The sequence below is a fragment of the Perissodus microlepis genome, chromosome 17 (assembly GCF_051167445.1).
Source record: "Perissodus microlepis isolate ML-2025 ecotype Zambia chromosome 17, ASM5116744v1, whole genome shotgun sequence".
Lineage (NCBI taxonomy): Eukaryota > Metazoa > Chordata > Actinopteri > Cichliformes > Cichlidae > Perissodus > Perissodus microlepis.
In genome coordinates this window covers 4,627,717-4,652,670 of record NC_140477.1, presented here as the reverse complement: position 1 = coordinate 4,652,670, position 24,954 = coordinate 4,627,717, and the positions used below count along the sequence as shown (strand labels likewise).

At 41.9% G+C, this 24,954-nt stretch overlaps 1 protein-coding gene across 6 annotated transcripts in view; it reads right to left on the bottom strand.

Moving 5' to 3' along the window:
* gramd4a (GRAM domain containing 4a) overlaps positions 1-24,954 on the bottom strand; it is a 53,857-nt gene that overhangs the window by 21,325 nt on the left and 7,578 nt on the right. For 4 of the 6 annotated variants that reach the window (XM_084909430.1, XM_084909429.1, XM_084909428.1 and 1 more), the window contains exons 2-3: positions 22,527-22,740; positions 16,150-16,270 (exon numbers count right to left, since the gene is read on the bottom strand). In XM_084909430.1, the coding sequence (XP_084765556.1) occupies positions 16,150-16,270; positions 22,527-22,740 (335 nt within the window). Of the gene's footprint in view, positions 1-562; positions 7,127-16,149; positions 16,271-16,464; positions 18,486-22,526; positions 22,741-24,954 lie in introns of those variants that run through there. The other 2 variants (XM_084909432.1, XM_084909431.1) reach the window with 2 other exon arrangements.

The following is a 24,954-nucleotide window of genomic DNA, read 5'->3' as shown; positions in this document are numbered from 1 at the left end:
ATTGGCTGCCCCTTTTAAACAAAAGGTAGGCGGGACTTCTGTGCCCTGTATCCAGATTTGTGTTACGCAGACATATAGCAGTTTCTTTTTTGATAATTGGAGTCAAAAAGCCAAAATAAAACTTTGCATTCCTGAATGCTGATGAGGATTTGTGACAATAATAACCACTATACAGAAATTTCCAAAATCAAAGCATACATGTAATTTTTGCTTCTTGTCTCATCACACCATTATTAGAGCTAGTAGAGCCCAAACCTATACAATGAATTTTTTATGGTCCTGATCCACTACTGAGGTAGAGATGCTATATTTAGCTGGACAGATGAGTCCTGGTTCCCAACTTGCAAATGTGACAAAAACGTACCTCATCTGGTTAAACCTTCTTTGATAAACTGAGGTAAAATCAAATCATTCACACTTGCATGTAACCTTTAAATACCTCCATGGATTCAGCAATTTAAAAAGTAAAGTTTAGAGCACCTTACAGACCTCAGAACACTTTTAAAACAGGCTGGCTCGTGTTAGTCACGTCCGGCTTATATTCCAAAGATGGCAAACTTACTGAGGTTGAGGTTACTTTTATGGCTTTTGAAATTATCGACAGCTCCACTGTAAAGCAACTCAAAGCTGTCAAAGGTGCAGTCTTCCATCCTGCACAAGGCCATGTGCCTCTGCAATCGACCAGTCCCTGGGACGCTGCTGCAGGAACGGGACGGCAGAGTGGCCGCTTTGGGTCGGTCTTGAAGTCCAGCCATGGCTGCGGGTTGCTTTAGTCCAGCCCGGAGAGTTTAACCCCCCCACTCTGACCTCAAAACTCCTCCAAGGCCCGTAAAAGTTTAGCTACAGGTCCCATGTTTACATGTCCCATCCAGAGATCAGGGATTTCTCCAAACTAAGTTATCGCAAGCAGCACAACGGACTGTTGTGACAGGCCTCCACACAGTGTGATGAGCAGCGATCAGAGCTGGTCTGCATGTGTCAGGCTCTGGGTGACAAGAGAAGGGGGGCAGTGGAGGTAAAGAGAGGCGGAGCTTTGCTCGGCGGCCAGCAGACTAAGAGGGCCTGGAATCTGAGATTTCTCAGGAGACTAGAGCTGTCAGACACACACACACACACACACACTGCATGTTCATCTGTCAGCGGCCTTATATGACCCATGTGGATGAGGATGTGTTGTGTTTTTGGTTTAAGCAGGTGTGTGAAGAAGCATGTGTGGGGACAGAAAAGTCTGCACGCGTACTGTACGCACTGGACATGAATTGCAAACCGCTTTTCATTTACGCAAGTTTTTTAAGTCCTCAAAGGAAAAGTACTGTGTGAGTTTTTCAATCCAGGCCAGAGACAATAGCTCCTTTCACGAAAGGAGTGGGGGCATGGGGTGGGGGAGTTCGGAGAATAAGAGAGAGAGCGGGAGAGAGAGAGAAAATCAGCTGCTTCGCACTGGCCTCTCACTGTTCCCATTCACTGCCGTATTTTCCACAACACTCTTTTACTTGAACATAAAAGAAGGTCGATTTTTGTGGCCTCCAGCCGATCTGCAGATGTTAACAGGCTATTCAAGCTTCTGGCTAAGGAAAAAGAGAAGGGGAAACCACGGCACAGACATCCAAAATGAAACTAGCAACTAACAGGAACACGTGATTTCTCTATTCCCCACTTCTGTATGAGAAGATGACAGATGACAACAGAGCTGGAGGATTCACCTTTGTCTCAAATGAAGCCTTTTTGCACATAAAAGGGCTGATCATATATAAATTATAAATACCGATTTACTTTACCATATGATCATATCATTAAGTACAGAGAACATTTCTGTATGAGTAACAGCATTGCATTCCCAAACATGTATATGTATAAAAGACATCCAAATATAAAGCTGTAGTTGGACCGAACTGTTTCCTCCCCCTCTCCTTGGCCGCCTTCCACTCTGGCCTTGATGTTTGTGGATAACCTAGATTGGACTTGCTTGGTGTCCTCACTTTATCCCCCCTCTACAACACAGGTCGACTTCACGGCTAAATCTCAGACTTCACAGCTTTTCCTGCAACATCAAAAACAACCCCGACGTCTTTCTCGCCTCATGCCGTGTTTGTCAACCTCTTGTTTACGTGATGCCGAGCCAAACTCCTTGACAGGCAGCGTGTGTGGGAGTTAAAGTGTGTCTGTGTTCTTTCTAAATGTATGTGTGCTTGCTATTGGCCATTTGTGTGAGACTCATATTTAAAAGGGGGGGGGGGAGAACATGAGTGTGTCATAAATAACCTAGATGAGCAATGTTCAATAATCCGATTTCGTGTCAGCAGGGAGGATACATTTCTCCTGTTTAGGGATTCTAAATCACATCACAGATTTCATTACATCAGATATCTGGTAAAGATTACAGTTTCCCCTGTAAGAAAAGCAAACCGAGTGTTTTCAGGGCAACTGTAAGGAAAACAATTCCCACGGGGTCTGACAAATGCCATGCGATGAGCTCTGAGGATTGTGCAGAACCCCATTTCCTCTGTTAACAGATGCTGCTAGTCATTTAGCTACTGCACACTTCCATGTCTCACTCAAAGAGCACAGTACTCGGTGGTAACCATGCTGCTTTGACAAAGCAGTGAGTCGGCTCATTTCTACTCTGTGAACTTTTCTACCCACATGGCCAACTGTTGCATTCTCACACGCTTCCCTGCAGCTAATGAAAGATGACTAAACAAACTGATGACGATGAGGATAACTGTAACACTTGTGAGTCCAGTGAGAAGATCATCTAAAATGTTGTCCATTCCAAACTGTACCGGCACCGAGATTATACTTAAAGGCCTCTTCACAAAACTCCCAAATGTAGAAACCATCTGCCTCTGCAATGTCCAGACCCCTTCAATGCCAGTGACTTAATTTCCTGTAAAGAGCTCACGTAAGATGGAACCGACAGGTCCCGTGAAAAATGTCTTCATTATCATGCAGCGTGTACTGAAGCTGCCCACTAGATGGAGAATAAATCCTTGTCATGCAGCAAGTACTATGGCTGCTTATTTAGAAAGACAATGAATCATCATCACAGCAAAAAAAATGAGTGATGAGGCAAAGACCTGCAAGATACTCCATCACTTGCATAATTTTCCCAAAGAAGGCTAAACCAAGACTTTTTAATAACTTCCATTTTTCTCTGCATGACAGGTCTCCACAATTACAATACACTCTTCATTACTACATTACTTCCTTACAAGTTTTTCCCTCTAAATGAACACTCTAAAAAGACAGATCGCATATTTCCCACTTTTTTGCCTTTAAACACCCTCTGCAAATGGTTATTATATAGACTAGGATGTGTAAACTTAACTTGCAGTTTATCAGCTGCTTTGTGATTTAAAACTAGAAAAAAAGAAGCTGTTTTGCATCAGCCATCAGACAGAACTGAATTTCCACCTAAAACAGTGAAAATATCAGCTGCAACAGTTTATTACAGTTTCAAGAAACCAATTTAACTACATTTTATTTATATAGTGCCAAATCACGACTTAGTAGTGTATTTTATTACTAACTACTACTATTGCAGTTTACTTGTATTTGCTTAATTGTTTACTAAATGTTTGAGGTGTGAAATAAACCGCAATGGAGTTTGGAAAAAAAAAAGAAAAATGGGTGTGTGTGCGCTTAGTGTTTGTGCGCTGGGGTTTTGGTGGTGGGGGGTGCGAGGATTTTCTTGTAAAACAAAGGGGGGCCTAGTAAAAAAAAGTTTGGGAACCACTGCTTTAACTAACAATCTAAAGCGCCTTGAGGTGACTCTTGTTTTGATTTGGTGCTGTATAAATAAAATTGAACTGAACTGATATGAAAACGATTGGTTGTGGTTGAGGGGAGAGAGACATGACAAAAGACATCCTGCCCAATAAAGTGGTTGTAATTATTCACAGCTTGTCTAAGTTCAAGCTGCTTTTTCTGTGTTTTTCCCTTAAAGAATAGCAAAGTGACTTGAGCCAAGGCCCCTCTGTGAAAAATGGTTGCTGGTCCACTTTCTATGGTCTGCTGCAGACCCTGTGTCTATTCATTTGGATTTATTATAGTTGGAAAATTGCATTCCCATAACAGTTGCATAACCTAAGCTCAACTATAAGAATTTTAGACTGACTTAAGCCTGATTAAAATAGAAACGAATTTAAATGAGGTTAAAGTAAAAATCTCACTTCAGTTCTCACTGAAAAACCTGTACTGACCACATCCCCCGAACCACTCGGTCATCCGCTCACACCCATTTAGCCCGCTGCTTTTGTTTTCTAGCTAACAGATTATCTTTTTGATGTCCATCTCTCCACAGTTCACAGGATTCATTGTGGAACAAAAATTAATGCTTAGATTTTAGTACAACTGGCAACACATGATCACTTAATGATCACCAGAGTTCACCCGAACTGTGCCAGATCTCCAAGGGTTGATTGTGTTCATCTGGACGTAGCGTTTTGTGGGAGAAACATTTCGTCATTCATCCAGGTGACTTCTTCAGTCTCAGCTGACTGCAGGTTTCCCCAATCTTATAAACAGTACATTTGAATAATGACTGAAACCAGCCCAGTGAAGGAACAATGGGCTGGGAGGTCAGTTCCTTAATCTTAATTATGCAAATTTTCATGACCATTGATCAACAACCACTGATCAAAGCCCACTGATCAATGGTCATGCATACCATTCACAGAGAGTTGGGGAATGGCTGCAATCACAGCATCGTAAGATGGTGAAAGATGTACCCTTAGGCCCCCTCCTCGATTCAGAGATGGTCTTTCCCTTTTCACGTATATGGCCTCCTTGACTCCGCGCTCAAACCAGCGTTCCTCCCTGTACAGGATGTGAACATCCTCATCATTGAAAGAGTGTCCACTGGCCTGTAGGTGTAAATAGACTGCAGAGTCCTGGCCTGACGAGGTAGCTCTTCTGTGTTGTGCCATCCGCTTTGCCAGAGGTTGTTCGGTTTTCCCGATGTATAAATCCCAGGAATCCTCCCGGCACTTAACAGCGTACACTATGTTACTCTGTTTGTGTCAGGGGACCCGATCCTTGGGGTGGACCAATTTTTGGCGCAGCGCGTTTTGGGGTTTAAAAGCCACAGAGACCCGGTGTTTAGAAAAAATGTGTCTCAACAGCTCTGTGCCAGATCGTATTCATCATTTTCGAGCGCCTCGCCATTTTTGCAAGAATCACTCCTTCTAGATTACTTGTTAGATTTGAGTGAAACAATACTGTCCTGATGTGACTGGTTGCATGTCTGCTTGACTTTCCGATGAATTTTAATTCTCACAGTGGCTCCATGATCTAGTGGTTAAAACAGTCACTTTAGATGCAAGATATCAGCAATTCGAGAGCAGGAGGAGACCCATATCCAGCCTCAGGGGAATCAAAAGCTAGTGTACTCCTAGTGCTGGTCCCAAGCCCCAATAAATAGGAGAGTTACATCAGGAAGGGCATCTGGTTTAAAATTTGTTCCAAATCAAACGTGGATCCATACACTGTGGTGACGCTGTGGGAAACCACATAGCCATCCAGCCAACTAAGGACAACTTTTTTTTTTTCTGCACTTCACACATTACAACATGTGAACTGTAATGTAAAGACCTTTACTGTGTGTTCAGCTCTTTTCCACCTCTGAAAGGTTGAAATTGTTTAAACAATATTTGCTTTGCTGATATACTCCTATTATTTCAGGGGGCCAATATGTGCTTGTATTATATTCATATTTAGCCAATATATAGATCCTTACTTTCTTTAATTTCTAAATGTCTGCTAGTAGCAACACTTCCTGTGACGCAGCTGGGATGTACTTGCTATTCCATGAAACCCTTCCAATAGTTTTACTGCAGAGAAAATTCCAGCATTTATAGTCTGAATTCTCTGATTCTATTAGTGCTCACTTGTTCAGCTGCCTGTGTGTGTGTTTCTGCCCAGTTAGAAGTAGGGCAGCAGCTAGGACACTGTATCGACCAGCCAGTCTCTGCAGAGCTCGAAGCGTGGCCTGTTCCCCTGCAGTGACCTTCAATATGCGACCTCACACAGGATAACTGCACTGTCGCTCTCTCTCTCTCTCGCACCCACCCCTAATCCTTTACAACTGGTTGGAACTAGCAGTGGTAAAACCACTAGACCCCAATTAAGGGAAGGCCTCTCTATAACTGTGCAATGTGAGAATATAGCTGTACTTTAGCCTACCAGAACAAGGGTCAATGTTTTCAGAAGAGAGATCCACGCATTGGTGTGGGTAATTCATTGGGCTAGCAGATTTCTATTTCTATATATGTGTTTTAATTTGCCATTCTTTTATTAGCTCCGAGTACAAATGATGTCTTTTGTGATGTAAAATCTGGTAGGAAAAAAATAGAAACATCAACAAGTCAAGAATAAAAAATAGGGAGAAGAGAAAAACAAAAAGGGGAAATAAGGGCAAAGAGAGGCCGGTATGAGTAAAAAAGAACACGAATAATAGCGAGACAGAACCAAGAGGAATGAGAGAAAGGAAAGCAGTGAAAGCCTAGGAAATTAAGCCGGCTCATATAACGACATGAGGTGATTTCCACTGGCACTAACCTCTACCATTTATCACTTGTGGGAGGGTCAGTACAGCTCAGTTCTTTTACCCACAGGACAGACTCTAGCTGATATATTCCCTCTGCTTCCACATCTATTCCCATGATAATCACAGAACTCTCACAGTGTTATCACTCAAACAAACTGTTCTCTTTGTGCTCATCTTTGTGTGCAGCATGTTCAGACACCACACACACACACACAAAAAAAAAGAAGAAGAAAAAAAACCCCCACAACACACCAGCATATATACCTGCTTTGGTCACTGCTGTACTATTGTGTAATAACTCAAAAAAAAAATAGTGTGTAGCTTTGGTTTTCCACGAAGTGGATCCTCCATCAAATAGATGCGGTGATCTTAAAGCATGGTCATAATATAAATTTATACCTCGTGGACAATCTCTAGACTTTTAAAACAAATACCACTGTAAGAAAATGTTATTTGATATTCTCTTGCTTATAGCAAAGCATTCCTATGGCCAGTGGTGCTTCCAGAAGTTTTTCATAGGGGTGGCCATATGGGGGCCACTAATATTGGAGCGGCACAACAAACACCGCAAATTTTTGGCGATGGCCATTGCCCCCCCTCAGCCCCCCAATTGGTGACACCCCAGCCTATGGCTTGCTTTAAAACCAGTCTCTTTCACTGATAATTGTGCCTTCACAGACGTCACCAATGCCATGAGCACTGATCCACCACCCATACCATCAACTATGCAGCCTACACCAGCGGTCCCCAACCTTTTTTGCGCCATGGACAGGTTTATGTCCGACAACATTTTTCACAGACCAGCCGTTAAAGGTGATGCAGATAAATACAACAAAATAAAACCAGTACCAGTACCCAAAAAAAGAAGATTTATTCATAACACACAGGAAAAGACCCAGGGAAACCAAGTTAACAATAAAAACGATAAAAAAAAAAAAAAAAAAAACCTCCCGAAAACCATAAATTTCACACCCGAGCCTCAACTCTTGTGGCCCGGTACCAAACAACTCACAGACTGGTCGACATCGGCATCTTCTTTTTGTTTTCATATTTTAATTTATATTTAATTTTGTTGTGGTGTGCAGTGTTTTGTGTTGTTTCATGTTAAATTAGTTTAAAAGAAAAAGCTGAACATTTAAATAGTTAAAAGTTGAAATGTAAATAGCTGGTTTTTGTATTATATGATTTATTTATTACATTTTATGTGGAGTGAATAAGTATATTTACGGTGGCCGTAACACGTACAAAACACAACAGAAGTGCTCCAGGATGCTAGACGCAGAGTTGAGCTTTTGTTACCTAGTGGCTACACAAGCTAGGAAGTACCAACAACCGGATTTGGTGTGTGGTAGTAACAGTAGCTGTTTTGGAAGTTCAGTTAACGCTAGAAATGTGTGTTTTGGAGTTTGTACGTGCTTTGTCTCTAGGGGCCACCGTATATATTTATATATAAACATATATAAAGAAAACCACGTTTTGTTTTTTAACATTAGTAATTCCTTTTGTGCATAATTTTATATTGTTTTTAATAATAAATTAATTAAAGCAACAAAACAACCTGAAGAGCCGGTTGGGAGCCGAAAGAGCCGGATCTCTAAAAAGAGCCGGAAATCCCATCACTGTTGTCCATGCCAACATCCATGACAACTTTTCCAGTGATTCCGTGGCCATGCCCAGTTTCTTGTAAAAGGTGCACCAAATTCAGTCATTTTGCTTCAGTCATATCGCTTATCTGGATGCGAGTCACAGACGCAGCATTAAAAAACAAAAAAAAAACGAACCCACACAGCATCCAATAATCACTTAAACCTGAAGCCTCAGCTACACAGGCCTACAGGTTAGTTGGTGACCCCCTGGCTCATCGCTTGGAAAACAAATATTTGTTTGCCAACCAGGTGGAGAGTGGAGGTTGGAGGCTGCCAATTGCTTTAGCCACTGGCAAAATGCTAAGGTAACCCATAGTTTGTATGGAATACAGCAAAGTAAAACTTTGAACGTGAACAGTCTTAATTTCTAGTTTGTGTGCCACTCTTCACTTTCACAAATAGTAATCAAGTGTTGTCATCTTCCATACCAACTATATGCAGTTGCAAGGAGGCTTCTGGTCCAGTACTGACTGTTTGTGACCACTTTCACCTAAAGACAACACCTCTAGCAATCACCCGCAACTGGTCATGGAAACCTCATTTCTCCTTAGTGACTAGTGGTTGCCAACTGGTCTTTAGGCCTTTTGTTGCTGACTTCTACTAAGACAATATTTACCCAAATTTTCACTTTTCACTGGTTTTTAATCATACTATGGTATAAACAGGTACAAACACACAGGGGAGCAGCAGTATCAACATGTCCTCCACTGTTTGTCAGCACTTCTACAAGTAGGATGTGATGCTGGGTCAAAGCAGCAAAAACACTCTGGTGGACATGCACTCCCATGCTAACACTGTGCTGAGAGCTTCAAAGCACAAACATTCAGTAACTATAGAAACCTGACTTACCAGCAAACAACAGAAACATTTATTGCTAATGGCTACAAAGCTAATTGGAGGCAGTGAATTATGAGCAGCACTGCTTAACTGATGAAAACATCTATTTAAAAACAACAACAAAACAGCACTGTCCCATAAAGCTAACCTGATAGCTTACTGCTAGGTGTGTGTGCATGAATCGGGACTACATGAGATAGAGGGAATACACTAGGATCTGTCTGAAGACAAAGAGGAGAACTGAAGAAAAGACCAGAGTTAATAGAGCAAAAGGCCATGATGACGCTCTGCTACGAGTAAGAGTGTATTTGTGTGTGAGTGTTCGCGCGCACACATTATGGTCTTTTTTTTCTTCTTTTTTTTTTTTTTTAATGTGATCTCACGTCCGGAAGCATGATTACAAATTAACCAAGTTAGTGTCCTCAGAATAGCGCGGGCCAATCACAACAAATGCCAAGGGAAAAGGCATGGGCCATTCCATCCACGCACACGGCATCTGGAATGGAAACTCATGCCTCCTGTACAGGAAGGAGACAATCTACTTAAACAGTGTGTTTGTTTTAGTATACAGCGTGGGCTCCCGTTTTATTTTTGGCACGCAAGAGAAAGATATCACAGAGAGAGAGAGGGGAAAAAAAAAAAAAAAACACCCACACTCAGATAGCTCTGAATACTAAAGAGATTCAAGGAGAGCAAATAATTTCTTGGGTTAAATGCTGAGCCAACGTCGGCGCAAAAGCAAGACACTTCAAGGTTTGAAAGGATGTCTGAATCTCTGCTCCTTATTTTTCATTTCCCAATAGTGCATTACTAGCTGCTCCCCCTGGAACTGCAGTTTTTTAAACTTCCAAGGCCAAAATATTTTCTTCTTTCCCTGCAGTCGAAGAAGCTATACTGAATTTAAGACAGAAATGGAAGCTAAAATGAGTCCAAAAGCTAACATGTTATTCACATTTTACATTTTTACATGCTGGTCTCATCACAAAAAATGTGCTTGCTGTGAGCAAACAGCGACCTTTCAACAATAAAATTGCTCTCTTAACCACGATTGACAAACAAGTGACTTTAAGCAACAACTTTCCACATTTGCTCCAGTCCGTTTTACTTATTGTGGGCATTTTCCCACAATGTCACTGAACTTCGCTAGATAGTATCCATCAGTGCTCACTAAACAAATGTGCACATTCCCAGATGCCACTCACCTGGCAAATTATAGGCTTTTAGTGGTTGCCAAGAGGTCACAAACTGGTCTCTCGGCCTGTGTGTGACTGGGGCTTTAAGGATTCACAGGGAAAGAGTGTAAAGCACTGTTACTCCTCACCATCCACTCTGAATATCATTTCAGAGTTCCTGCCAACCTCTATAAACTAATATTTACATATAAATGAATCTATAAATAAGAGATACGACTTAAGCTATCAGAAACCTTCTGGTGTGCTTTAGTATACCAATCCAGCATCTATATAGAGTGTAAAAGCAGCAACACATTTGTGTAAAGAAGGACTTAAAAACCTTTGGCTATTGTCTGGCAGTCAGTAACTTCTTTTATCTGGGTTTTTTTTTTTAACCCACAAACAGTGACGAGCACATGACACACTGGCCACCGCCTCAAGGCACTAAGGCAGCGGCAGCCAACAGTCGAGACTGGGTTACAGTTTATGCAAAGTAATCATTTCCAACTGCTGCTGATACTATTGCAAAGTCAAAGTTATATCAACCACAGCATCTCAGCCATGCAGTGGCAAACGGGATGCTGAATGTCAAGTTCCAAACCTCCTCTGGCATTAACATCAGCACATAAACTGCATCAGGAGCTTCATGACTGGCTGAGCAGCTCCTCTAGATATGCAAGGAGCCCAGTGCTTTTTGATACGTATTGCATATCTGACTGGAAATAATGGAATAAGAGGAAGTAGCTGCACTGGACTGGCTGGAGGCAACAGGCTGTACAGTGTCTATGTCCAAGTATTTAACTGCACCTGCTGTAAATAGTAATGGTGTCATCTAGGGCTGCCACGATTAGTCGACTAGTCACGATTACGTCGACTATCAAAATCGTCGACGACTAATTTAATAGTCGACGCATCATTTGAAGCTTTGTAAGATCACAAAAGACGCAGGAATAAGTAGTAGGATTTAAGAGTGTAATAACGGACTGAAACAGAAGATGGCAGCACTGCATGTACAAGGATGCCAGCTGCCGTTAAACCCCGAAGAAGAAGAAGTAGCTCTGTCCCAGAATTCATAGCGCAGCCCTGCTCAGTTTCCAACAATGGCGGCAGCTAGTTAGTTCTAATGTTACTCTTATTATTCTTTCTGGGTCACAAAATAAACGTTTAACATATTTTCAGGCGAGAATGTAGCTGTGTAAACCTCAAATATCTCCTCAGTTTATCAAGACACCACATATTTTCAAAAGCGCTCCGACGTTTTCAGAGACGTCTGTTACCCACTAGCTCGATAGCGAGCCGGGGGCAAGGCTCACTAGAGCCGTGAGAACACCGGACTCCCGGCTTCAAACCCACCTCCGTCTTTCGCTACTCAGGTTAAACATATATAAGTCACTTAGATAACTTAAATATTTTATTGTTTGGCTTTTTTAGTATTTTATTTGTTCCTGAGTAAATCGGTTTGGCTGAGATCAAAGTTATAGTTTTTACACAGCTGAATAAACGTCAGGCAGACAGCTGATTATCAGAAGTGTGAGATGCTCCAGAATTTACTCCGGTGTCCCGTTATATGTTAGATATCAAGGAGCAGACGGCTGAGTTTATTAAACTTCACCTAAACAATCTGCAAATTTCATTAAAATTTAATAAACTATTATCTTGTCTTTATTTTTAGTTAGCACCTTAAACACTTAAAGCTGTAAGCTAATGATAGTTATATAAGAGCAGATGCTGCTGGTGCAATAAGCTGTAGTTTTACGTCCAATGGATGATGATCTGATTAGTCGACTAATCGCAAAATTAATCGGTGACTAGTCGACTATCAAAATAATCGTTTGTGGCAGCCCTAGTGTCATCAAATATTAAGAATATTCTTAATATAAGCTGAACTTCATGTCAATGACCAAAATGCGGCGCTTCACAGTACACCATAGTGTCTTTCTATAGCACCTATGTTCCAGAAACAACCATTACACAGCACATTAAACTACAATGTCTCACTACAAGGAGTCTTTTGTCTCACCCTGCTAATCTTATTAGCTTTAACTAATGACAACGTGTATGTCAGCATTTAAATCTGTGTTCATCTGTGCTTAACACGCGCTGAGAAAAATCATGAATAACCACTTGTGCAGCAGGCTATATTGTGCAAGCTGTCCCATAAACTCAGCGCTCCATAGTTTATCGTATGACGACAGCACAGGGAAGAAGGGGAGAGTGCAAAGGAGTAGTGGAAGCCAAAATAACAAGAGCGCACGGCAGAGAGCAGGACTCCATTACTTGCTAATGGATTGTCATGCTTCAGTGTTCCCAGAAGTACGATTACACCGGCCAAAGATGGAATGAGAGATTGAGAGGCGTGAGAGAAATGAATAACCTGAGAGTGAAAGAGGAACTGAAGACAAACTGAAAGAAACGTGCGTAGTGGTTTGTCAAGTGGCTCCCATATTAGTGGCTGTTCTGAGCTGTCACAGCTTTGGAGTTAGATGTTTTTAAAAGATGGGAGAGAGCAAGGAAAGGGAAGTAAGAGATATCCATGAAAAATAGCTCACTAGCTCGCATCCTGACAGTATGACAACGGGTCCAGCCCTTTTAGCTTAGGCACAGCATTATGAGAGAAGGCATAGCCTGAGGTATTCTCTTTCACACGCACACACACTTTCCCTTACTTGCTAATAGAAAAGGTAAAGAGGGCGGGCGGAGACCTGACAGTCCATTACAGACCACTGGCAACAAGGTTGTTGTAAAGGTACAGCAACTGCATACTGCACACCAACCAGGTTAGACAAGCCTGTAACAGAAAAGCACCGTCCAGTCACCTCACCCTGAGTTAACCTGCTTTGCCCCCGTTTCCCTGCCTCTTCATAAATCACTAAAGGTTTACAGAAAAATCTGCTACTTTCCCACTACTTTTATCAGTGATGACAACTGCAAAGATACCCTGAATCTACACAGAGCACCGTTTTGTTATTGGATGCTGTGTGGAAGTCATAATGACTTTCATAAGCAAATGGAGTTTGTTAAGATGACAAATTAGGTCCTGGCTACAGGTAGACCTACAGGTGGGTGCAACATTTTGGTGGGCTGCAGCACCTAGCACAGGAAAGACTGCACATACAGAGGAAGGACTGCACACTTTGAATGCAAATGTCATGCAGTCAGTCGAAACACTAAAACTAAAATGGCGCTTGTCTTTACAAAACAAAACAAAAAATCCACAGATTAATTGATTAATTATTGAAAATCTGCTTCAAGTAGCTATAATTATAACCCTTATAAAGTCACCGTGTTAGCACATTATCAATCATTGCACATATAAAAAAAAAAATAGTATGTGACAAGTAGTTTTTTGACTCTTGATCTTGCCTTTAGGCTGATATCTTACGATAATAAATGACAAACCTGAGTGAAAATCCATCAGGTCCATCACGTTTTAACTAACTATATTGGGGTAGCAGTGATTCTTGTGAATTGTGAACAGGCACATGGTCAGACAGATGTATGAGCTAAAAATCAACAATGTGAATGTGAGTTTCAATGGCCATCTATCCTTTGATAGCTACAATAATTTCCATCCTCCTATGACCCTGAACTGCATTAGCAGTGAAGAAAACCGATGGATGGAAGGATTGAAATCTTTTTGAAAACACATCGAGCGAGTTTATATATGGTCCAAAAACATAAAACGCTTTCCAGGGTTACTGGGTTCACTAGCACTTTGCAATGTCTCCTCCCAGGCTGCCTCTCTGGTGTAGCATGGACAATTGATTAACACTAGTGCAGCAGCTGCTTGTTCCATCATGTTTCCAGTGTAATTTCAGGGTTGCTAACATACAGCTACCAAAACAAGATGATACTGCCTTTGTTACTGTCAATTCTAGCATAGATTATACAGTCACACTAGTTTGTTCAGTGTTGTGTTCGTATTTGTTTCCCCTTCAACTTGCTTTCGAGAAACTGGAGAAAGGCTTCCTTACAGAGAGCTACGCTAACCCGATGATGACATGACAGAATGCCTGGATTTGAGTATTTCATCACTTCTTTCACATTAATGATAGCAAAATTTGAGTATTTTCTGTCATTGACAACACTGATGGCGATCTACTGTAATACTGTTTAAAAAACAAAACAAAAAAAACTAACATACAAGCATTACATTGCTTTCAGTGTCTGAGACAACAACTGGGAGATGTCCTCCAGATAAACCATGTGCTTGCAGGATTGAAAGTACCCTGTTTAGACCTCTTCTCAAACCCCCCGAGGGAAATGTTCCAACAAAACTCTGACCTTGCTGGATCTGATCATTTTCAGTCTCCAATGAGGCAGCAGAAAGGACAAAATGAAAACAGACACAGACAAAAAGCCGTGTATATCAGTCAATCACACCAAACACTGATAAAGCAATCATCTGTTCCATTTGGGTATGAGACAATGGGTGTGGCCTCTGTCACCATGGCACCAAATTCTGATACAGCCTCTGGTAAAACCAAGTACTGCTTATCAGATATGAGCTTCTATTTCAGCTTCTAAGTTGAGCAACTCATTAGCATTTCTTGAATCTAACCGACTGGCAGCCCAACATAACAATGTTGTGCACAACAACCGCGAGCAATGGATAAAACTAAGCCGACTGCAGTCTCAGACAGTTAAACCGCAAATTCAGTGAGATCACAAGATGACACAGATTATGTTTGTCACTTTGCAGGAACTTACAACATGTGTGATTCTTCTTAATAAGAAACATGTATCACTTCTAAAATCTCTCCTACAACACAAATATCATGCAACTCGACACAGAAATGTGCTAAGACATCACTAAGTGCCAGCACGAGTTCTTAGACTCTTTAAACCAAAAACCATCTCTTCAGCATAAGAGGCTGCCTGCTACATTTGCCGTACAAGCACACCAAAAACAAACAAAAAAGGCCATTTAGATAAGAAACTGATGAATTCATGAGGCGATATCTCTACAACACCAAATCACCAGTGCAACACAATGCAACAGACATTTTCACTCGTTCTCTTACAGCTGCAATCATCTCGCCAAATATGAAGTTCTCTATGAAACAATGGGAATGGGATGGGACAGATCCGACATTTGGACCCAATCGGCCAAATTGTCACTCAAAAAGCTACATCAACTATCGCTGACAACGGGCAAATCGAAGGTGCTGGTGTCTTTAGCCACTTTTTGTTGGTCTGCGTGTGCCACGTGTCAGCAGCAGTGCACCAGCTGCTCCACACTATTTTGTGACCTAACCACAGACTGTGGTTTAAATGAGATGACACGAATGAAAAGTTCCTCCTCTGATGCTGCTTTGTCCTCCTCTCTGTGTGTCATCGGGACGCTTTTATTTAGTCAGAGTCAACTCTAGTAACATTCTCATCGTTAGATCCACTCCTCACGTGAAAAGGTGCACGCAGAGCAGATAAAAAAGGAGAAGAAACTAGTGTGGCGGTAAACGACAGTAAAGATGCTTAACAAGCACAAATAAGATCAAATAAGACCTGAAGTGAAACGACTGGACTGCTGCATCACTAGTTCTGGGTAATTCAGAAAATCTGAGGCGGGACTCATATGCTGCTCTGGTGCTCGACGGTGGGTGTTTCGGATGTTTGTGTGGCTATTTTTGCTGGTGCGACTACCATAGCAACGGTAACCAATCGTCACAAAACAAGGTAGCTGAGCTTCAATTAAAAGTTATCAGCCAAGTTAGCTGCCTGTTAGGAAATGTGTTCATTTAGAACAGGCTGATTAGCCACTTCAGTGATCAACTTTTAATAAACATATTTGATTGGCTGATACCTACACTGGCACCTCAAAAACTGGATTTTTCTCAGCTTTAAGTGCAAGCAGCACAAATAAAGTTTCAGTAAATAAAAGCAGCTTAAGCAATTATATTTAGTTGGAAAATAAATGCCCAGAAAAGTGCAGTGTGTGCATACTCACGTAAGAAATGTTTCTCCAATAAGGCAATTTCCAAATGACCCTTGACTTCGTTGAGCCGCTCTGACTCTGACCTCTGGAAGTCCTGTATGGCTGCAGCCATAGTGGGAGACCCCGAACCAGCCTGTGCACACAGACACACACACACACACATTCATTCATACATACATACACAGGCACGCAGGCAAACAAAAACAAAAACAGAGAAACAAATTTGAATTCTTATTTCCATGCACGCGACACAAAATCCACACGAGAGCACAAGCAGGGAGATCCCATATGATCTAATACACAGATTAGCATGGTGCAGTGACTCACACCAATGTTTCCTCTCCTGGTTTGAGTCCAGCAGGAGCGAGATAGGAGGAGGAAGGCGAAAAAGAGGAGAACCCCCCCACCTCTTCTGACTACAGCAACACTGATGACTCAAACAGCAATGACTGAGGGATACAACCCTGACACACAGGGAGAGTAGGTGGATGAAATGTATGGCAACGACTGAGAGATGATGACTGCGTGTGAGAGAGAGAAGGGAGCAGGATGAGAAGAAAAGGGTAAGGAAAAAAAGGGGAGAGCGGGTGATGAAGGAGGAGGAGGACAGGATGAGAGAGACGGCTGTGCTAGTGCATGATGAGCACTGCAGGTTGAGCATCGCTGCTCGACTATAGCGGGGGTCCTTTAAGAGACTCTCGCCACACAACAGACGCATACACTAACGCGCACACACTGCAGCAGCTTCTCCCTGACAGCAACCGGCGAGGCTTGCATGTGCCTGCATAGACAGACTGCAACATCTCAAGCAAGGGAGACAGAGGACGAGAGCGCAGTAGCACAAAACTGATGGTGACCTAAAAAAAAAAGTGCTTTGGGAGAGAGCCAAAGTCTAACGACACCGAAGGCTGGTGAGACAGCGACGCCGCGATGGATAGCGCGACCCTGAATACAGAAGCACTTCAAAGAAAACAAATGAGAGGCTCTCCTGGAAGTGTGTCACGAAGAAGAAGAGGGATGCTGAGTGAAAGAGGGCAGAGAAGTAAATGAAGACAGCAGGATGAAAGAGAACCAAAAAAAAAAAAAAGGCATGAAAGAGAAAGATGAGGAGGAAATGTGAGGAGAGGACAGAGGGGCAAACAGATGTTTTTTTGCTGCATTGCGAGCAACGATTCTCTTTAGTTTGGATTTTGGCGGCTTTGTTTTATGTCCTACGAGGACGCATCACTTATACACGCCTCTGATGCTTTAAGCAGGCGTCCACTCACACTCATAATGTCCTGGTTATCAAAAGTAGGTCAAACGCTGACGTCACCCTGGACAATTATCGGCCAATTAATTATTGTGTTCCCCCTCTCTCCTTTTAATGAGCATGTGATGTGAGTTTAGGAAACCCTCCGTTTGGAAAAAAAAGAGAAACTCTCAATCTCTTCTGAGAATGCACGCTGAGAAAACTGAACAGATATAACTGTGACATGCATGCAAATTACAGGAAACACCTCCATCTAATGAAATTCTCCAAGCAACAAGGCTGCTATATAAATATCAACTTGTACTTTGCATCACACCCACTCAGCCTTCAACCATTTATCTGCAACCTCAGCAAAAGACTGCATAAGGTCATGCCCTGGAATCTATTTGAAATGCAATATTAATCCAGTCTGTCTGGTATAAAACAGAAGCTAAGAGATGTTGTTGAACTCATTTACTCCACCCATATTTTGAATTTTAAATCCAAGTGTTGAGTGATTTCTGCTATGAATAGTGATCAGCTTCAACTGACTAAAATTGAATTGAATTTTTCTTACTGCTGCTTAGTCATCACACCTTAGCCAGTCACGTCCGCTGGCCCTGCCTGAGCCCGGTTCTGCCAGAGGTTTCTTCCTGTTAAAAGGAAGTTTTCCTTCACACTGTCCTTTACTCATTGTTGTCTAATTTTGTGGGTTTTTGCAGTATTACTGAAAGATTCTTACCTTACAATATAAAGCACCTTTATAAACCTCCGAGTTTTAAAAATGTGCTGCCATTGTGCACTCCTACAAGATTCAAGAAACTGGTTTCTTCGCGTCTCCATGATTTGCACCTTTTTTGTCTGTGACTGGATAACTGTGTGAGTCAAGGAGCAGATTTAACCCACTTCATCCTGGAGCTCTTTAGCTCTTCACAGACGGTCCTGTTTATTGAGCCACAACTCTCAGTAGTTTCTGCACCTCTCTGCTTCAGGTTAGCCATTTCTCACTTCACTTATTTTATAGGCTTCATGATTATACCGGCCCCTTCCATCCACAAACACCAGGATATAAATATGTAATTGTTCTGATCACAGTATTTTTATTTTTTTTTAAGAAAGTGAGGTGAGGAAAAATGGGGGGAGAAAAAAAAGAAAGAAAAAAAAAAAAAAAAAAAAAAAAAAAGAACAGTAGTCAGCTCCTAAAAAGTATACATAATAATAATAATAATAATAATGATTTTGGGGAGTATTCAGCTGCTTTTACTTGTTTAAAGCCTGGAAAGAGATGATGCTGCCAGCTGTTGGCTAGAAGCCCAACATAAATTGACAGCTCCTTCAAAATCCTGCAAAAACTGAAAACTCTCAATCACTTCCTCGATATCTCTTTCAGCCCTTCCTGTTTGAAGGCCGGCTTTTAAAAATCGATATATAACTCGATACATTTTCTTTTAGTGATACCTGCTGTACAGACTTTATGCCTGCTCGTGACTAGAAGTTGGGTTTGTGGCCAACCTTAAAGAGAAAAACTTGCAAGTCTAAATCAAGTCAGGCTTAAAATGTCAAGTTATGACTGACTTATTCTGCTAAACTCTGCCGATGCAAACACTTCCTGTCTGACAGCACCTCCGTTTCCATTTTCTTCTAGCCTCTAGGAGAATATCATCAGAACAAGACAAATGCAGAGATGTCCTGGTTAGCAACAGTTTTCTTGTACCGAGGAGAGATTCGACCAGCTGCTAAGTGCTCTCCTACACTGTGAGGCAGGCTACTCTTAGCGCTTTAATGTAGGGGCTGGACTGGGCTCCTGCGCTGGAGTGCTCAGGTAACGAGACAAGTCGCCCTGAAAATGTCCAGTCATCCCCGATTCCGAGTCATTTGAGAAGAGAGCAGCTCCTGGGATCTCACGTGCCGACTTCACTCTACTCCTGATTTTTAACTCTCTCAGGAGGCTAGAAGAGAGCCTCGCAGATGAAGGTGATAATAAGAGAGGAAGACTTCAAAGCTTTGCTCTGCTTCTGAGCACATCAATAGAGACCTTCTTTGTGTCTGACAGAGCAGCGGTCAAGCGGGCCGCTGGTGGTACTTTTTGATCTGTCAAGTCTAATGATAAACAATTAACAAATGTATTTGGGCAGCAGCAAAAAAAAACAAAACAAACCCACAATAGACAATAGCAGGCACATGCAAGTATAGCAGCACTTGTTAACGAACATGCAGCTGTAAAGATAGCCACACACGTATTATTTGTGCCTCTTCTCACTTTCACTTTTGTTTTTCTACCAGTGAAACTACTCCCCCCCTTCCCAAGCAGATTTGCTGTTAACCATGTGATTTCTAAAAAATGGCTCAGGTATCTGAGGTGTTGCTTGAAAAGTCACTTTAAAATCCAATAAAACTGATTAAAAATATACAACTTAGAAGGTATACTAAGAAAAGACACCGCTTGCCACAGCAACATCTTAAAGGGTGCTCACAGCTCCTCATACATGACAAATTTAAACCCACTCTGTTGTATTCTGCAGTGTTTACAAAGTATATAAATCAGGTTTGGCTACTGTTGACATTTCAAAAGGATAACTGTAACCCAGAGCTCAACTCTTTTGGATTTTTCTGCCATTACAAAACTGATCTTTGGACCTTAATATGAAAAACAGAGAGAGATAAGAGTCTTGAGTTTAAATCCTGATGGTATCATTACAGGCTCAAGTACTCATGTCTAGTGAGTACATGCTTTGGCATTGAATGGCAGGTTCGAAGCTGTTCAGCGCTAACAGCTGGTCAAGTATTTTAAATGCATGACAATATGTAAAACTTAAAAAGAACAAATGCATCTAATTAAAATGCACACATGCAGCTGGAGGAAATGGAGACATTTGAATATATTGATGTCTACATATGTGCAAATGGAGATCCAATCAGCTGACACTTAGCTGCTCGGATGGTCCCGCGTCTAAATTTAAACTTGCGAGACGTTTTCTCCGGGACACATTTGCTCTCTTTGTCAAACCTGCTCCTTCTATTTTGTCCTAAAACTACCCACAAAACTAATTTTTCTTCATTGGCCTCTGACACCGAGTTGCACATTGTGTCTCCTGTGCCTTTTTCAACTACAACTGTACACTTTTAGCACCTGCTAGCATGTACTTTACTTATTTCACATCTATTCACTTATTTTATCCACTGTGCCTTTTTTCAGCACTTTGGTCATTTAATGTGCTTAATAAATACATTTATAATTTGATTTTTACATTATTCCTATTGGGTACTTTTAGTATTTTAAGGCAGTACAATTGATTCAATTTGTAGAGCTCGTTTTAATTCATGGGGTGACTTGTTATAGTCAGTCCTTTTTAGGTGATTAATGCTCCGCATGGCTGGTGGCAGAAGCAATGCTTCAGTAGTTTGGTTGTTTCTTTATAACCACAATATCCTGCTTCAGAATGAGAGAAAATGTGCTACATAATGGCAGGAATACATAATTCAGGTCTAGTTTTTCACATTTGAATATTAACATTACATTTTGGTCATTGCCTTGGGTGAAATAGACCATTACAATAGATAATGGCTACACTGAAAGTCCAACATTTGCAGTGATCAAGCTGCCTGATCCAGCAGGTAAAGTGAGGCCGGTGGGGTCGCACGCGCTCGTCTGTTCAATGACATCCTGCCTATTTAATATGGATGACACAAGCTAGTTTGTCAAGAAGTATCAGTGTATATATTCAGCACCCCAAGGGCACGCTCTTTTTAAACAGATGACGCAATGAAATTAGGTTTCCACTTAGGCCATATGACCCAATCCTGAAGGGTAAAAAGCACACACCAGTGGTGCCACCAGGGTGGGCTCCAGTGTGACAATAAGGACCTCTTAAGGGTATTGTGGACTAAAGGTGAGATATCCACCATGCCATTTAGGCTATAAGATACACAAGGGAATGTGGGAGAAAGTGCATGCCTCATGTGTGCATCCCAGCAGGGATGAGAGCAAGCTTGGTCTATTTTAGGGCTTCAGAGTGTGAGTCATCAGTGCTGTGCTTCTCAGTGGGCTGGTATGCACACAGGCAAACACCAGAGGAAAGACAGAAAAATTATATCCTAGCTCACAGGTGCACATGTGAAAACAAACACATGAAAATACAGACACGTTGCACATGCCTATAAAGTATGCTCAAAAGGGAATTCACGGCTAGATCACTCATTTGATTTGTGCAAGTTTGTGCAGGAAAACTCAAAGAAAGGCCTCATGAGCAACAGCTACCTAAACTCTCTCTCTGAACAGAGACACAGAAGAAGACAGACAAAAAAAAACAATGAAAGGGGACAGAGATCTCCTGAGCATTTATTCAGGAAATGATACGATCAAGTGACTAATCTGGTGCATTTAATTATCTATCAGTGTGCACGGCAATAACGACAATGCCGTTTTTAGTCACCACTGAGGGCAGAAGAAAGCTTCAGATTTCAGAACAGCATCCAGCGTGGGGGGGGAAGAAATATCAGAAAACATGGTGTTTTTTTATTTTGTCACAAAGTTTAGTCTTCTTACAGTTTCCTCTGGATCTTGTCCATGCCCTCCCCTCTAGACATCTTGGAGTCCAATCTTCTGAGGCCAACTTCCTGTCCTCTCGCCTCCTCCATCACTTTCCCCGCTTAAATCTTTTCTCTCCCACCATTTTTCATTCTCTACTTCTCACAAATGCTTCCAGTATTTAGGCACTTGACTCATGCTGATGGCTATCTGTATCTTATGTCCACTATTAGAAAAACTTCACTGCTGCCATCTCCTCCATTTTTCTTTTCATGATGAGCCCTCCCCTTTTCGTTCCTCTTCAGATAAGCAGAAAGAAGAGGACTTTTAAAAACAGCAACATGGTTTTGCTTTTCAGCTCCAGCGCTCCTTAAGATGGAGAAAAAATTCAAACCAGCACGATAAAGGTAAAGCAAAATCCCCTGCTTGTCTCCCCCCTTTTTTCTGTTGAGGAAACACCAACTTTATTGATTTAGCATCACACCCTTTTTAGAAGGACTAATGGATGAGTCACAAAACAACCCAAAAAAACCAAAACAAAACCCTAAATCCTCTCGTGTGTTTACCTTTCCATCACAGGACAAAAAACAAACAAACACAAAAAAAGAAAACAAAATGATGAGCACTCACGGGGTCTCGCAGGACGTCCTCTGTGTCACGCAGAGCTGCTCTCGGCTTCAGCTGCATGTCGTCGCTACATTCGTTGTCGGAGGCAGGTGGCGACTCGGCCAGATCCGGGAATTCGTCTCTCGTCCTGGGGCCTCGGAAGCGGATCTTGTCCAGGCGCTTTAGCATGGTCAACACCGCACACCTGGGCTTTACCTTAACATGGCGGACGGCAACCCTGCGGGCACAAAATACACGGGCTGCTGAACAGGCAGTAAGGACGAGTCATTAACACTGATCGGAAAACAATGTCTTTACTCCCCTGTTGTTTACAAAACTCACAGACCCACTGCAGTTCATGTAAACATGCTTTTCTTCATCGTTATATACAGATTATTGTTTACAGAATAGTTTGGTTTATATTTTACTGAATTAATTTGATGCACATACAGAGGAAGAGATTCAATTATTAGTTAAAAAATATTCACTGAATTGTAACATATAACCTTAATCTTAAATCTAAGAAATGTAACGTGTCACGCTTCTCTTCCTGTAAGGCGGTGCTTGATCTATTTTCTCACATACCAACACATACTACAGTCTTGGACTGCATGTTCAGGCTCCAAATTTGCCAGTGTTTGGATTTTCCTCCTCTTTTTAGTCTACGCAGGAATATGGGGCCACCGTATCCTGTCACTCCTCCAGCAAACAGCAGATACGCTGACCTCATTTATTTAATTCACATCAATAGCTGGAAAGGTGGTGCTGGTCGAGAGGGACTGTGGGAGGCTGTTAAAGGCTTAATGGTTGCGTTTTCGTGTCAAGGGTTGAAATCTAATGAAGACAAGTGGGGGCTGTTTGAGTCATCATCCACTGCAGTAAACTTGACCCTTATGAAAGTAACGAAATACAGACAGGATTTACAAAGTCATCTACCAGCAATGTGCGAAACAGGTCATGATAGTTTAACAGGAACCAGCTTCAAAGCACAACAGGTGCTAAACTGTTTCTGGCAAACACATCACAGTGCTGTCAAGGCTACTGTTTCACATCAATAGTGCCATCCAGAAGTATGTGATCAGGACTCATCGTTTCTAAACTGGTCCGTGTATGAAATGACTAATAGACAGAAAATAGAAATATTAATAAAAATATAAAATGTTGTGTTATTGTAGTGTTTTGATCTCAATTAGCAAAACCAATACATTTCTTTCAGCTTTATGTTGTTTCTAGCTTCCTGTTCTTTATGGCACGTGACGAAGAAGCGCTAACTAAAGGTGATTTGACCAACTGTAGCGAGCACAGTCCGGCAGATCGCGAATTCTTGAGACCAGTGCCGACACAGACGTTTAAGGAGTGCACGAATATAAATGTCACTGAAAAGAAAGAATCGTGGGTTCATTTTTATTAGTTTTCCAGCAATGCATTTCACAATCTAACTGGCAACTTCAGATGAACACGTCACTTGGCTACATGTGCTGCAATATTATCAACTGACTGTTATCCTGGCCAGGCTCTAGCTGTGACTCACTGTAACTATCGCGCACTCAGTGTTTCTTCCAGAAAAAGCTGTTTGGCCTGCTGGCTGCGAACAAGGATCTAGCCTACTGCAGCCTAACAAGTGAATGTAAGGGACAGATATCAAAACGAATGGTAAAAGGTCAAAAATGGCGCAAAGATTGTCCAAGTCCAAAATTATACTATCCCAAACTTTTAGCCCACTGTAGCTCCGCATTGTTAACTAGTGTAAGCAACAGCACGTGTCTACTTTAAATCCTAACAGGACAACAGAAACATAACAACACTATCGATGGGTACCACACTCTGTACTATTAACAAGTTATGTTGGTACTAACGAGTACTGATTCACACTAAAATCATCAGTACACCTACTCAAAAACAAAATATGTCTAAAGCTGAAGAGTGTACTGTATCCGATAGGCTGACAGCTAAATTCAACAAAGGACCTGCAGCTAACTTTAGCACATCTGTTGCTGACTTCTAAAAAAAAAAAAAAATGAAACCTATGGAGGATGATAACACGTTTAGTGAGACACATGGAGACATGTGGGCGGTCATGGCTCAAGAGTTGTCAGTTCGTCTTGTAATCAGAAGGTTGCCGGTTCGAGCCCCGGCTCCGACAGTCTTGGTCGTTGTGTCCTTGGGCAAGACACTTCACCCACTGCCTACTGGTGGTGGTCAGAGGGCCCGTTGGCGCCAGTGTCCGGCAGCCTTGCCTCTGTCAGTGCGCCCCAGGGCAGCTATGGCTGCAATGTAGCTTGCCATCACCTGTGTGTGAATGGGTGGATGACTGGATGTGTAAAGCACTTTGGGGTCCTTAGGGACTAGTAAAGTGCTATACAAATACAGGCCATTTACCATTTACATCAACAGCTTCAATTACTCCTGTAATCAAGTAGGCAGCTGGATCAACTGTCCTTTAACAAACAGG